Source organism: Boleophthalmus pectinirostris, unplaced genomic scaffold (assembly GCF_026225935.1).
Source record: "Boleophthalmus pectinirostris isolate CB_2022bp ecotype Guang Dong unplaced genomic scaffold, ASM2622593v1 HiC_scaffold_19, whole genome shotgun sequence".
NCBI classification, from domain to species: Eukaryota; Metazoa; Chordata; class Actinopteri; order Gobiiformes; family Gobiidae; genus Boleophthalmus; species Boleophthalmus pectinirostris.
The window spans coordinates 21,381,306-21,396,439 of NW_026571140.1; the positions used below are offsets into that span (position 1 = coordinate 21,381,306).

General features: G+C 37.2%; 1 protein-coding gene across 1 annotated transcript; it reads left to right on the forward strand.

Moving 5' to 3' along the window:
• The first annotated feature begins 622 nt into the window (after positions 1-622).
• Positions 623-7,365, forward strand: LOC110175395 (C-type lectin domain family 18 member A-like). The gene is given in 13 exon segments (XM_055154707.1): positions 623-1,140; positions 1,365-1,453; positions 3,117-3,288; positions 3,291-3,349; positions 3,445-3,542; positions 3,622-3,743; positions 4,024-4,131; positions 5,092-5,184; positions 5,263-5,369; positions 5,468-5,585; positions 5,679-5,775; positions 6,289-6,380; positions 7,229-7,365. Coding segments are annotated over 13 exon segments (1,416 nt in total). The 5' UTR covers positions 623-911; the 3' UTR covers positions 7,261-7,365.
• Positions 7,366-15,134: the final 7,769 nt, after the last annotated feature.

Here is a 15,134-nt window from a genome sequence, read left to right on the forward strand (position 1 = left end):
GAATATTATATGATAAAACAGCAATTTAAAAATCAAATACTTAAATATGTTTAGTAATAGCATTTATTATTGACAATGTGACCTTTATCATAAAAAGAAAGGTTGCATTCTGCTTATTGTGTAAATGTTTATATATATATATATGAGGAAAGAATAATAAGACCATGACACAAACCATTGGGGAAACTATTACAAAATATCAAACATACAGTAGGCTATTGTACTTGCTCAAAGGTGTGCAGTGTGTATGTATATATTTTTGGTGAGGTATCCACTCTCACTTAACTCTATGGAGGTGTTGCTTTGCCTGAAATGTTCAGTCTTTAAAGTCATCTATCTTACAATTATTTAATAAGAAAATGTACTGAAAATATGTGTGGAAACTGTCGGTGGGATTACCTTTTCCACAAACTTGATATGTCATTGGCCTGGTGGTATCACCTGCTTGCCTCTGGAGATAAAAATACACAAATAACAGTGTAGATCTGGAGGCTCTGTATTTAGATAATCCACCCCAACAATTAGGAAAAAAAAAAAAAAAAAAAAACACTGGTAAAACTAAACAAAGATCTTGCAACGTCACTTCTGACAGATGTGAAGGATTACAAGGTTAACAATGGACTCCCTGCTCAATCATGCGGCATTGCTCACTGGTCATCACTGCTGGGAAGTGAAGAGAGATATGAGCAAGCATTTTCTGTGTTTTGTGGCTGCATTGTGTTTTTCTTTCATTAAAATATTTTGGACTCTACACAATAGGATAACCCAAAAGTATATGTTTGTAAGTTCAGAGCTTTTTATTTTACATATTCTGTATTTGTTTTGTTAAAGTCATAGAAATAGTGAGATGTACAGTATGCTAGAAGTACATTGTGTTAGTCAGTGCTGTGAGGATCTTCCACTTGTTGCACATGGCTGCATCCTATTGCCTTTACACAAAGAAGGAGGAGGAGTTGGAGCAGATTTTAGGGCGCTCTTTGGGACAGTGTTTGTTGATTTCTCATTTGCCTCTGGACTTAACTATGGGCCTGGTCTCACTGTCACGATGTGTGGATGTATGCATTGCTTTGAGTCTACTGCCAGTGATTATCTGCTCCAGAGTCATTTTGTCTGCAAGTCTCAAAGAGTCCACAGATACTGGTAATGTACACAAGGGAAGGGCACAAAGGACACACATGTATTGTACTTTCAGGCCTATATACATTTAGGACATATATTAACTGTTGTTATTTACATTAAAATGTCTAATATATTTTTTCTTGAGTTGTTTTAGATGATAGAAGCAATACACAAACTATTTCACACTAATTTAAAAAATAAAGTTCTAAATATGTGTTTTGTTTTGTTTTTTTTAATTCTTCCAGGGCTTAGACAGAAGCATCACTCTGTTGTTGCTCTGCATAACAAACTGCGCAGCCAGGTCAACCCCATGGCAGCCAACATGCAGAAAATGGTGAGTGTTATCTTTGAAAACCTTTTTGTCTGCTTCCTTTGGTGACTGCAGGTGGTGTCCTTTTCTCTTTTGTGTTTAGTCTGCTGCCACTGTCAAGGTTAATCTATACTTACTGTAGCCTCAGATAACAGGGGCCACATGAGGCAATCCAGAGCAGAAAGACTTAGGAGCTGAAAGAGCTGGAGGCATGCAAGGTGCAATAGGCTACTGGCATACTGTTACGGAGACTACATCACAGAAAATTAAGTAAATATAACCAACAAAAATAATGTCTAGGCATGTTGTCTGTGTCCCTCCAACTGACAAGTTTCAATAGAATCTAGCTCAGTACACATAATATGAATTAAAGCCTTTATGTTTTTTTTTTAAAAATCTATGTTATAATGTTGTGTCCTCATAAAAAACATACCCAATACCCAGGGGTTTATTTTGTTTCTTTCACCTGTTTAACATTCAAACCCAGTATATTTGGGCTGAGTTCCTCTCTCAGTCAGATGATATATATATATTATATATATATATATATATATATATATATATATATATATATTATAGCTTTGACACTCTGCTTATTGGAGATTTTGTATTCATCTCCACTCCGTTAAAACTCTCATCTATTTCCTCATCATATCTGTGCGCCAGTCCCATCTGCTTGTGCTTAGGGCTTAAACATATTGTCAGATTATGAATCGCACAATGCCCCTCTGGTCCGAGTTTGAGGTTTGCGTCTGGGCGAACCGTCACTTTGTCATAGATTACATCCTCAAAGCAGACGCACAGACTCCAGCCTTTCTCTTTAGCCTTGGGGAACTGTTGGGAGCAGATAAGACGGTAATGAGAAAAAAAGAGGACGTGTATAATCGTTCTGCTCTCCAAACTCTAGTATTACAGGTAATTTCCCCATGAAAACCCTCGGAGGAGCTCTGTCAGACTGAAGAGGCTTATTAAACACAGCTCTGATAAACGTTAACCTCTTAGTGTGACGTATTTGTGTCTAATCTTATTTTTCTACAGACAGAGCATTGTGAAGAAATTGCACTGAACTTATTAGAAAGTCTTCCAGGGTTATTTTTTCAGATAAAGAATAATATTTAAGGAATAAATTTTATTTTTGCTCTTTCCTTACCAATGGTGGTTTCACTGTGCTCCTGAGGCTTCTTAGTAAGGTCACACCATTGCTTTGAAAGACAGAGATTAAAGCTAGTATTTACTTTTCATGTGTAAATCACACACCTTTGGAGATGTGACCTTATTAGAACCTATAATACCTTGAATATTATGAGACATAGGAGAATGCTTACAACATTTTATAACATTTCGTTAATAACATATCATACTTGTTTAAAAGACTTTTGGATAAGCAGTATACCAAAACATTTATAACACAATTTTCTTTTAGAGCCTAGATTGCATTTTCAATAAATCACATAATGGCATATTGAAACAAGGATGAGATTCCATTTTTATCATCATAATGCCTTGCACTAGCTAGACTAAATAAGTAGAGTGATCTTTTGAAATATCAGATGTACATTGTGGTTTGCATTGTATATCGTAATGGCACCTAGTAAGTGTAGGTTAATCTGTCTGAATAATTTGTTTTATAATAACTTTCTTTTATCACTTAATAATGTTGTTTTATTATTTCTATTATTGTTTGCAGGAATGGAGTTTGGAGCTGGCTGAAGGGGCTGAGGAGTGGGCTGCTCAGTGTAACCGTGGAGCCCCTCCTCTGCATCTTCTCTCTTTACAGCACATAGGTTGGAACATTCATGTGTCGATGTATGGTCTGGCCTCTTTTACCAACGCTATTGACGCCTGGTTTAACGAGGGGCAACATTTTCATATTCAACTGGACAATGTCAAGAGAATAGAACCTGCCAATATTATACACAGGTACCATAACTGGTTGTCAGCAATAAACTATTTGACCTTTCCATGTACAGTAATATTACATAAATGCTAATCATAAATGTTAATGTGTCCTGCAGCTTGTGTGGGCAACCTCCAGTCGTGTAGGCTGTGCAAGTCAGCTGTGTTTGAAGAATAATTTTGAGTGGAACATGTTTGTCTGTGCATACTACCCAGGGTAAAATCTGTACATACACACTGTTTGACGCTCGCGCTTCTCATTACAAAACTTCAGTTTGGATATACATGTGTTAAAGGGGGAACTGGGAGGTGAATGGTCAGCTGGTGAGGCCCTATAGGACAGGACAGTATTGTTCCCTCTGTACCTCCACCATGTCTGGTTGCTTTAAACTGTGGGATCACATTGGTGGATTATGTGGTAAGTTATCAGTCAAGAACTGCCCACATTTGAACTATTCATAGGTTTTAGCTTCCTGTTATATTCAGTATTTTTAGCATTTAAAAGATACAGTTTTAAGTTGTTAATCCCTATGACGTTTTTCTGAAACCTATTAGAAATATTAATGTCAAACTTAATATACTATGGGCAATTTTTTTAAATTAATTTTTTGTTGGTTGAGAGGCCCCTTCCCTGCAAGATTAAATTAATATGCCATTGTCGAACACTGGTGATCTAAACTTCTTGTTTTTTGTTGTAGAGGTTCCCAGAAATCCATGCCATATGAACTGTGGTAAGCATGGTCATCTGAATGTTTCTTTGTGCAAGTGCCACTGTGATGCAGGTTTTACTGGGCGTTTCTGTCAAGGTAAGAAATTCCTATTCACCATGCACTGATGCACTGGTTGGAGTATACATCCAGTATGGTATTATGGTGTTAATATTTGGGTCCAGTCAAGCAGTAACTGAGGGAAACAGGGGCAGATTTTTTACATTCAAATAGCTCTTATTCAGAAACTAGAGGGACTATTGAAATAAGTAAGGTATCAGAATGTAGGAAAGAGTTAGTACTCCAATGGGGTAAAGTTAACCCTGCGATATTCTTTCAAGTTGTTGGCAAAAAATTAAAAAACTCATGTCGGTAATGGAGGGAATGAAATATGCAGCACTTTTTGGGCAATAAATACAAACAGTGATAACTACCGGTTCTCACTTACATATCCTTAACAAACTGGTTTGAATATTTGCTTTATATAGTTTTCTACCATATGGTACAAGATTAGGTTGAAAAACCTCTTACTTTTTGAGTAATGAGATTTTTTATTAAGAAAGGTCATGGTAACGGAGGGAAAAGTAACGGAGGGAAAATTGTGCAAGCAAGTAGAAGGTGCATGATTTTGCATAATTTGTCAGCTTTTTTCTTCCGAATACTTTGATATTACTTCAAAATGAAAGGTAACTATTTCTATAAAATATGTCAGTCCTTCCAAGCAAATTTTTATCATTTTAAATTTTTTTTTCTTTGAAAAATCATGTACCTTCATCAACAGTTCAAATCGAATAACACAAGATATGATGAAATACATCCATTTATTTACATGATTTGCAGGTCTGTGAAATTTGGGAAATAATTGTTGTTCCATGTTGCATACATGGTATGTTTAAAACGTATGTAACTTTAGAACCAAAAATGGTACAGAAAAAAGTAAACAGTTTCATAAACTAGAGTACATATGCTATCTGTTGAATAAATTTTTATATCAGATGCATTAACTTGAATTTTTGGCCTTGCCGTATACTTCTGCTTGACCGGGCCCATTTCCTACAGTGAGGTGCAGTGCACCGTGTGTACATGGTCATTTTAAAGAGGAGGAGTGTTTCTGTCAGTGTGATATCGGCTATGGTGGAGCTGGATGTTCTGGTCAGTAGGAACTTTTAAGATATTTCTTATTTTCATTTAAACTGTTAGCTCTGTAACAGTGTGTTCTTGTCTCAACAGAAAAAGTACAATTTCCTCTCAGTATGTGCCACATGTTGATTGATGAGGAGTGTTTCACTATTTCTTCAGAAGCTACCACCTACTACAGATCTAAGATCCGCTGTCAGGTGAGAGACAGGTGTGTGAGATTTTCTCTTTACTGCAATGTGATGTTTTTTTCCTTCATATGTGATGCTGTCAGTTTAACCGTTGTCTGAATTGGCAGGAAAGAGGTGGTACTCTTGCTCATGTTTACAATCAGAAGGTTCAAGATATCTTGGCTTTTTATCTCTCAGAGGAAGTAAAAGTGACCACGGGCTCTGATGCACAAAACTTCTGGATTGGTACAGCTTTTCGTGTCGTTAAAACAATTCAATAATCATTGATCATCATAATCAGTAATAATATTAATTATATATATATATTTTGTATTGTAGGTCTGACCTTCAGGCCCCCAAAAGACTCATTTCGCTGGGACAGAGGGGAAATGCTCACTTTTAGCAGTTTTGCTTTTGGACAACCTAATAACCAAGGGTAAACAACATCCATACCATTATTTTAGTAAATACAGGAATAAATCTCCAAAGGCACTAACCCAGCTGTGATACAGTGTTGAATTTCCACCTAACACATTGTAAAAAAGCAAAAAAAATATTCAAATTGTATATCGATATTGGTATATCGACAGATTTTATCTATGAGAAGAAACTTTTAACATACACTATAACAAACCACAGTAAAATCTTTACTTCACAAATATTATGTGAATAGCTTTATAAAGTCTATTCTTCATCAATAAAAAAGTAGGTATTGTGACATAAAAAGCAGATACATTTCGGTTATTATTTTTACACATTTGTAAGAAATTACCTATTTTTCCCTCTGAAATTATCATAATTATTCATTTTTAGTTCTTACAGTTATTTTGTAATCTGAGTGATCACAAGCAAGTACTTGACATCCCTGAGTCTGTGCTACATTGCCCTCTACTGGTTATGTATATACAGTATTTTCACATTAATTAAATGTCACCTCCCTGTTTTTCAGGTTTGGGAACTGTGTGGAGCTGCAGGCGTCAAGTGGCTTTAACTGGAACGACCAGAGATGTAAAACCCACAACAGATACATTTGCCATTATGGTAAGACTCAAAACTAAATGTGTTGCAATAAATGCTTTTGGTGACTTGCTAATAATAAAAAATTATGTTGTTATACTGACACTTATTTGTACCTAATCAAAGAAGGTCAGCTACAAGCAAGAGTTTTCAAATATTAATTAACAGTTCTAAAGTAGTATTTACATTGAATAAGCTGTCATTTTGTATGTACATGCTTTCAAAATTGGGTCTAAACCTGAACCTAACCATAGTCAAGAAGTAACTAACCCTGATCTAGTAGTAACTATCCTTGATCAAGTAGTATAGATAATATTCATCACAGTAATTGCATTCACTAGAAATCATTTGAAATGCATGGTGAAAAGTCACTTCACTGTTCATTATTGATGTTTACACAGACTAAAACGTGTGGTCTTAAATGCAGCACTTTGTCCGTCAATGCACTCCTCATCAGCCTGACTGTGATCAATACTGTACCAGCTCCACAAAAGACCAGTGTTTGGACACACACTCCACTCTCATCGACTAAAGGAGTGTGAGGAGAGGGCTGTTTAGCCTGTACTACTGTCACACACTGAGCAATCTGCTATTGATCACTCAGAGCTATAGGAGATATGTTTTGGACTGGGTAATGTTGGGAAAACATGCTTTCTGAAAAAAAAAAAAAAAATTATTTCAGCACTCCAAGGGGCTTGAACTGTTTTCAAAATAAAATTAAAATAAATAAATAAATTGGCTTCATGTATTTGTGACAGGACCAGCTAAGACAATTTAAACCCTGAATTATCACTCATCAATAATCTCTTTGGCATAGTTGAATATTGTTGTGTTGTTTGCCCATTATGTGAAAATTATGTTTTTCTCCACAGCTCTGGAGCACATTGCTCAGTGGGAAAAGTAGCAGTAACACAAGAGATAGCTCTTGATTTAAGCCAAACGTGATGTTGAACTGCAAGTACTTAGATATTCCTGGATTGTACAAGGATATACTACTGCAAACACTGTCTAAGATGCGCAAAATAATGTTGATGTTATTAATTAGATAATAATTAAATTATGTGTCTTTCTTGTCTAATTTCTATTTTCTATGTTCTATTTCTGTTTCTATGTTTATTGATAGTGACACTTTTCATTTAGTTTGTCACAGTGACTTTAAAACAATACTACATTCAGTACCTTGGACAGCGACACAGCTTGTTTTGATAAAACAAGAGTAACATAACAAACATAATAATTGAACCTATTATCTTTGTCTGCTTTGGCATAATGTAACTAACTATATGTTTCAATTGTTTATTTGACTGATTTATTTTCTAAGACTCAACAATGTGGTTTTATATGGTTGTGAGTAACAGAAACTCTGTAAATATCGGAATAGGTTTTGGCTTTGAGTGAGAGGCTCTGTCCTCTAAACTTTTTTCTGCTGATTTGCGCCTCTTTTAAACGCATTTGTGTTGCTCAGTTCTGCATTAGTGCGTCTCCTCGTCTTAGCCTTAGCTGCGCCTGTGTAGCTCCCTGCTGGTCTCATGGTGCCCCCTGATAAGCCGCTGCTGCTGTGGGGTTCAGAATGGTGCTGGTGGCAGTGGAATTAGCTTCTATTGTGATGATAATGACAGTGATACTCTTGCCCCCGTCCAACTCCGACCAGCCATTGTATGGAAACAGGAATGCAATTTCTCCTCCAGCGGCAAGCCACAATCCTCAGTACGAGTGAAAGGTCCCTAAATGACTCTCTATTCAGGCAGGGCCAAGGGGCCAGCAGCCAATTAAAGTGGGAGCAGCAGAACACTGCCATCCAAGAGACCTGAGGCTGTCTCTAAACACACACATTAAGCAACACTGACAAGGGATGTGTTAACCTGGCAAATATAGTCCATTTTCTAGCAGTTAAACTTAATGTAGCATATAAAGTGCCGTATGAAATACTTTGCCTATTGTCATATGTACTGCAATTAAATTAGGACAGCATTTGAACAGTATCTGTGTTGGGTCTAGGATGAGAGCAATAATTCCATTGAACCAATTTTCTGCGATCAGATACCTGACGCATTATTAGCTTTGGAAATCTAATTGCATTGTAATTAAATATAATACTTACCATTGGTATTAGTGTTACTTTTCCCCTATGTGCTTTCAATGAGATGGACTAGATTACATGTATTAGTAATAAAAAAAGGTTTAGAATAGCCTACTGAGCACAGAGCTAAACAAAGAGAAGATTTCAGGTGGGGGGTCCTCCTGCTCGTCCCAATAGAGATGTTATTGCTTTAACTAGAATGTTCCACAGTTGTTATCAATTTTTTTTAACTGCACTTGGCTTGGTGTTGTCACTTACATACACTTAAAGCCATACTATGGAACATTTTTGGCAAAGCAATAACATCTAAAGACAAGCAATTGGCAGACCTTTCATTAAAAAAAGTTACATAGTGCACCTTTAAGAAAACTATTTTGCGCCACTTCTCTTTCTATTCTCACAGTTTAGTCCAACATGCTGCTCATTCACACGCCTGTAACAAGGTGTGCAGATGGGAGCACTCATTAACCGCAGCATTTGTCTCTTATTGTAAATCTGCGTGTGTTTAAGCATCTTGTGAAGTCTGCAATCAGTCCCCAATTATGGCTCTTTACATCTCAATGAGAAAATGCAGCTGTTCTGGGCTCTAATGATACAGGAGGTGGGGAGAGTTTGTGGAGATGATCGCTACAGACTGAATTACAGGGTAATTTCTAATCATCCAAACACTTCACTGGAACACTTTGCAAGAGTGCACCCTCCACCTGCTTGTGTCCTCCTTTTGAGTGTTAGTGTGGTGGCCCTGGAATTTCCTTGTCCTATAATGATTAAAGACTGTTGGCTCTTATGCAGATTAACTTCCTTTTAGTAGATGCTATTAGAAGTCAAATCCAGCTTTTGTCCTAAAAAGAAAAGAAGGGTAGCTTTAAAAAAAAAAAAACCAAAACAAACAAAACAAAAATAAATAACGAAATTGCAAATAATCTTTTGGTTTTAAGTTCTTTCAACTGGCATCACGTATTTGAAGTGGAATAATAAAGGCACCATTATCTGAGACCATTTTGAAAACAACAGGTTTTGTTTCATGTGAATATGTAATTACAGACATACCAACCATAAACCAATTCAACAAATCTGTAATCTAACAATTAAACAGCAAATTCCACAATAGAGTTCTGACCTGTCCTCCATTTTAAACTACAGGGATTCTTGAATGTTGTAATGCCACATGAATCCAAACAATTCTCAACAATGTAGTGTCTCTCCATCTTCCCCTTCAGTGGATTCAAAAAGACAATATAGACTGATAGTAAATAATTTTCTATCTAAAGTTAATTGATTTTTACAGAACATATTCAGTCTTGCGACAGCGCTGCACCATTTGTCCCCACCCCTCAATAAACATTAAACTCTTATTTGCCTTATCTAATATATGATTTGTCTTTCTCTGTGGCGCTTCCATTGTGTGGCTGGTTATTGCACGCTTTGTCTTTTTCATTTTCCCCTTTCACTGCCGTCACTATTGAACAGTGTGTAGCCACAACATTTGGATGCAAGATGAACTTTGATAAGAGTTAATGAGAAAACAGCATTGTGCGGGCAAAGAATGGCTGGAGCCGCACTCAAGAGCCTCCTCACGCTGAAATGGACCATGAAAAGATGCTGTAGTAATGCTGCGAACCATGGACTAGATGAAGGGAAAATCTATGTATGAAGCTATTATTTGACTGGGATATGTAAAGATTTTGGCATATTTTTAAATGCAGTAACTGTGCCAGGGGTCATATATACATTTTTACAATCTTTTTATGTGTCCTCAAGTAGTTGAATTAGCTTTAGAAAACCATGTTTCTTTATATATTGGATGCTCCTCCTGGCTTAATATTCAGGAAAGAAGTCAAATTGATCATCTTATGGTTTGTTTTGTGGGGCCAGAGTTGTTGGCACTTCTGTCTCTATCAAGCAGTATACCCTCTCGTCCAAAAACAACCATGATTGTTAGAAAATAGCTATTTCTATTATCAGAATATAGTTGTAATAGAACTTAAATTAACCTTTTAAATCTAAATAATTACAATTCACTTTATTCACTCTGCTCAGTCACACTTGTTGAAGCTGACATCTACAGCCACAGTACATAAAGTCTCACTACCATATACAGAAAAGTGGGTAAAGAAAACAAAAAACAAATGTTTAACCATTTCACTTCTACTCATTATATGAAATGATATAGACAAAATCACTGTGACAAACAAATCACAAAAAAATTAAGCTAGTTTGAATTGATAAGTTGTTTGGCATTTCTGGAGGAACAGAGAGGACAAAGTCATATGAGAAACCCCGACCATCTGTAGTGGAGCACTGGAGCACAACATGAATGAATGTGAGAGTGGAGAGTGTGCTTCTCAGTGATGTCAGATCTTAATTGAAAATGACAGCTTCAATTAAAAATGTAATCATTCTGTCCGTTTTCTAATTAAAAGCGCGACCACTGATAGTTTTGAGTCATTAACTTCAAAGAGCTGTGGCCTTGCAGGAGGGTAGTGGATCATTTTCAGAGTCTAAGGATAGGCATAATCAGCTAACTCCTCAGACAGACATAGCCCCATTACATGAGAATAACCAGGACTGTGCTCAGTATAGACTTGCACAAAGCATATCTCCCACTGTTATAATGGACCGGCTATGGGAAGGACACACTGCCTTTGTCATTAGGTTTTTTAACCCATGACATTGGTACAAACCTTATTTTACAAACAAGTTTACTAAAGTCATAACCGTCTGTGGTCAGGGCTGTATCTGGGTCACTTTCATCCAACTGAAACTCCCGGCACACTAAGAAAGGTGCGCTATGTAACTTTTCTGTCTAACATGTGGCAACTGTTGTCTCCATGGAGATGTTAAATCTTTGTCTAGAATGGTCCACAGTATGGCACTGAGCTTATCTAAAATATCTATTATTGCTAAAATACGTTTAAGAACACACATCCTTACTGTGAGTGGGGTCATCTCTTCACCGATCACACCTAAAACTTGCTTTGGGGACATCTCCTGCTTGTCTCCATGAAGACAGTATGTTTAATGCCTTACTGTGGAATATTTCAGGCTAAGCACTAACATCTCCATGTAGACAAGATACTATTGTAGTCACAGCTGCCCTGGGGAAGACTTACAGAAATGAGCTTGCCCATCTGTGCCCTCAGCCCCTCCAACCACCACCCACACTCCGTTCATACTAGTTAATGTATGTGAAGTGTCTTGCCTAAGGATGCAATAACAGTTTATTTTTGCCAATAGATTACATTAATTTACTATAGTTTGATTTTCTAACTCATGCATCATTTGGTCAGTCAGTATGAACTGCTCAGAAAGTGAAGTGTACCTTTAAATGCACATGCTCATTTAGTGGATGATTGTCTGGAAAGTATTCTTAAAATATCTTTGTATGTTTTGCCAGCTATTTCCACATATATGTGATTAATCAGCTGTTTATTTAGGATACCATTTCTTTTTATAGTACAGAGCCATCTGCACCTCGTGTACTGTCCTCAAAAGGCTTATAGGAGCATCTGTTTCCACTATATATCTCCATCCAACACAGGAGGATATGTCTGCACACAAATGGCATTCAGCAATCCACATTTCTATCATCCAGGAAGCTTAGTCGTGCTTCAGCTGGATATATTTATTTAAAATGTGAATTCTCTGTGTTGGCCTCAGGGTATGTCATTACAGGGGCTTAAAGATTTTTTTTTCTGTCTTAAAAATGTGAAAAACAGAACAAGCTCATTTTAAATGGCTTGCAGTGGTCACAAAGTCATAAAATCATTTGAAAGCCAGATTTAAATTATGCATTATTAAAAACAGAGGTATTTAAGCAGGATGGGAGGCTATGACAGAAAAGGTGCAGCACTATTTTGAATTTAAGGTAAAGCACTGAATGAAGGACCTAAGGGAGCAAGGAGCAGAGTATAGTGTTAACAAAGTGTGTTGAGGTGCATGCCATTGAGTGTTTTTAAAATATCAATCCTAAATTTGACTGGCAGACACTGGTGATGGGTTAAAACTGGATATGGATAACATATTTCAGCATTGTAATTTGTGTTTCAACTGTGTGGGTTTTGCGCTTTGTCCCTGCTGCAGAAGTGAGTGGTTGGTTAAGTTTGTTCCCCGCAGCTGTCTGCCTCAGTGAGGAGGGCTCTCCCTGACATTCAGAGATAGGGCTCAGAGGATGATGAATGGTGCTGTTTGAGAATGCTCCTCACTTCAGCTGCTCCTGCTTGGGTCTGTCGCTTTGCATGCGCTCTCTGCTTGAGACACAAGTGACAGGTCGCTAATGCAAAGTTAACTGCACTGTCTCACCATAATTGAATCCCCTTCCTCTAATTACTCATCACAGACTGGTCAGTGCAAGTCTGGACCTACCTCTGACAGAATGGTTTTGTTCCAACTTGTGCCAGTGTCTGAGAGGCACATCACAAGTTTGGAAGCAGTGTAAACCTCCCAGTCCCACAGTGGCTCCATGGGACAGGATGCCTCACCCAGACTGGGACAGAGGGCAGTGTTATCTCACTTTGAAACCAGCAGCACCAAAAGAGAACTACAAAGACACACTTTAAACCTCTTCTGGATGACTAAACCTTTTTATGCCACAACCAATTTCCAGTTGAAAGTAAATTTATCTGAAGAGCAAATGTTCTCTGTCTGTGTTAGGCCTATCAAATGAAAGCAAAATGAGAGGTGATTAGAGGATGGTCTATGAATAAACAAGTAAAGCTATCAGTGTTAGAGAAGATTATCAAATGGTAAATCATTACATTTATAGAGCACTTCTCTATCTTTCTATCTTCAAATACAAAGCACTCAAAGCACTTTACACCATGAAACCATTTACCCATTCACGCACAGTCATACACCAATATACACAGCCAATGAGGGCAAAGTAGGTTAAATGTCTCAACAACACTATTCATCCATAAAATCTGGAATCTCACCGCCAACCTGTGGCCAGAGGAGGTGGATTTAAACTGCCTTCGGATCAGAGGATAAGAACTAAACCAACTCAGCTACAGCCAACTTCTGTTCTGCTATAGATCTTGCCTGACCAGCCTGTCCCTTCTACATTCTGTTTGTTTGATTATTGATTCTGTAAAAATTCAGTGTTTTTCAGTCCTTTATGTAGATTTTTCTTTTTTTTATTTGTAAGCAGCCATGGTTCCTTTTTATTTGAATGGAGCATGGGTCTCTCTGTTTAGTTAACCTCCCTGTCAATCTCACCATCTGAAAGATCCACTGGTCTTTGTAAAGTTTTGTCAAAGCGTATGTTTTCTGGCTGGCCAGGTATATCCCCACTATGTGATTACAAATGTACAAATGAGTCATTTAAATTCTAGTTTTCATATCAATAGGTATAGATTTTTTGACAACACTATTACTGATTTTTAAGAATTAAAAACACATACAGAAGACCTGATCGGGATGGGCGCCAGTGTCTTCTCGTGTTTGCAGGTCTATCAGGACATAATGAGGTTTTCATGCCCAGAGACTTGAGCTGGAGAGTGTGGAATGGAGCACATTGTGAGGAGGACCGTGACACTGAGAGAAAAGGAAAAGCAGGGGGGAAAAGGCATTCAATGATAATATATGAGCTGTCTGCTGTGCTTTACCGGAGAGCAAAAGAGTGCAGCGGTGCATTTAAAAAGGAGATTATCATGTCAAGATACAGTGCTACTTCAGTGAACACAGTCTGCGATTGGACACCAGGGCAAGGCTCGTGCTGACTGAGGAGAAGAAAGGCTAATCAGGGAATTCAAGGATTTGTGTGGGCAAAAAGAAAACACTGAACAAAGCTATGTTTTTACTTTTAAATGTTAATAAAATATCATCAGAGGTGAACTGTTCAGGGGTCGAGAGTACAGTTTTAAGAACTAGAGCGTCCTCCCATTAAATAGATGTTTTCTGTGTATATTGCCTGTGCACCATTCAGTCTTTCATTGGCATAAGGTTACTCTTGATGTGCAATGTAGCAGCTCTACATAGTTCTGCAAAGGTTTTAAAGAGGAATTATGATTTTTTTTTTTGTTGGGTATAAAGTTTGCTTAAATGGTTGCTGATCTAGGGTTCAGCATAGACAACACTGAGGAATTATTGAAACTGTTATAATATAATATATATTGAGGTACAAAAATATAACTTGAGCTAAAAATGTTAGATTTTTAGCATATGTTCTGGGAATGCTGAATTTAAAGAGCTATATAATTTGAATTATAACATTATTAGTCATGGTTTGGCACACTGTTGCAAGAATGCACTAGTGCCATAACGGCACACAAATTTGTAACTTATGATTTTTGTTTTGTCTCACACATTATATGTTAGCCTTGTCTTTTGCTCAACATGGAGAAGATATATCATATGGTCTATCCATTCTAACACGATTTCATTAGAGGTACACTTTCAAAGATGTTGCATATAAAGTATGTAAAATATTCTTGTGCTATAATTTGAAGGTGTCAGCAGCAGTTCATGGTTGATATCTCATTTTCTGCGTTTCTCCTCAGTGGATTTACATTTCAATCTTTAGGAGAACTCAGCTGTGACTTGGCTTTAAATTACTCTTTTTGGAAACGCCCGCTGGAGCTGGCTACTGAGTGTTGTGTGAAGAAAGACATTGGATCTACTCACAGTGTACAGCTGAAAGTTTCATTCTCAAACATGTTAGTCTTATACCTTCCTTATGACTGTTACATTTAAATTTA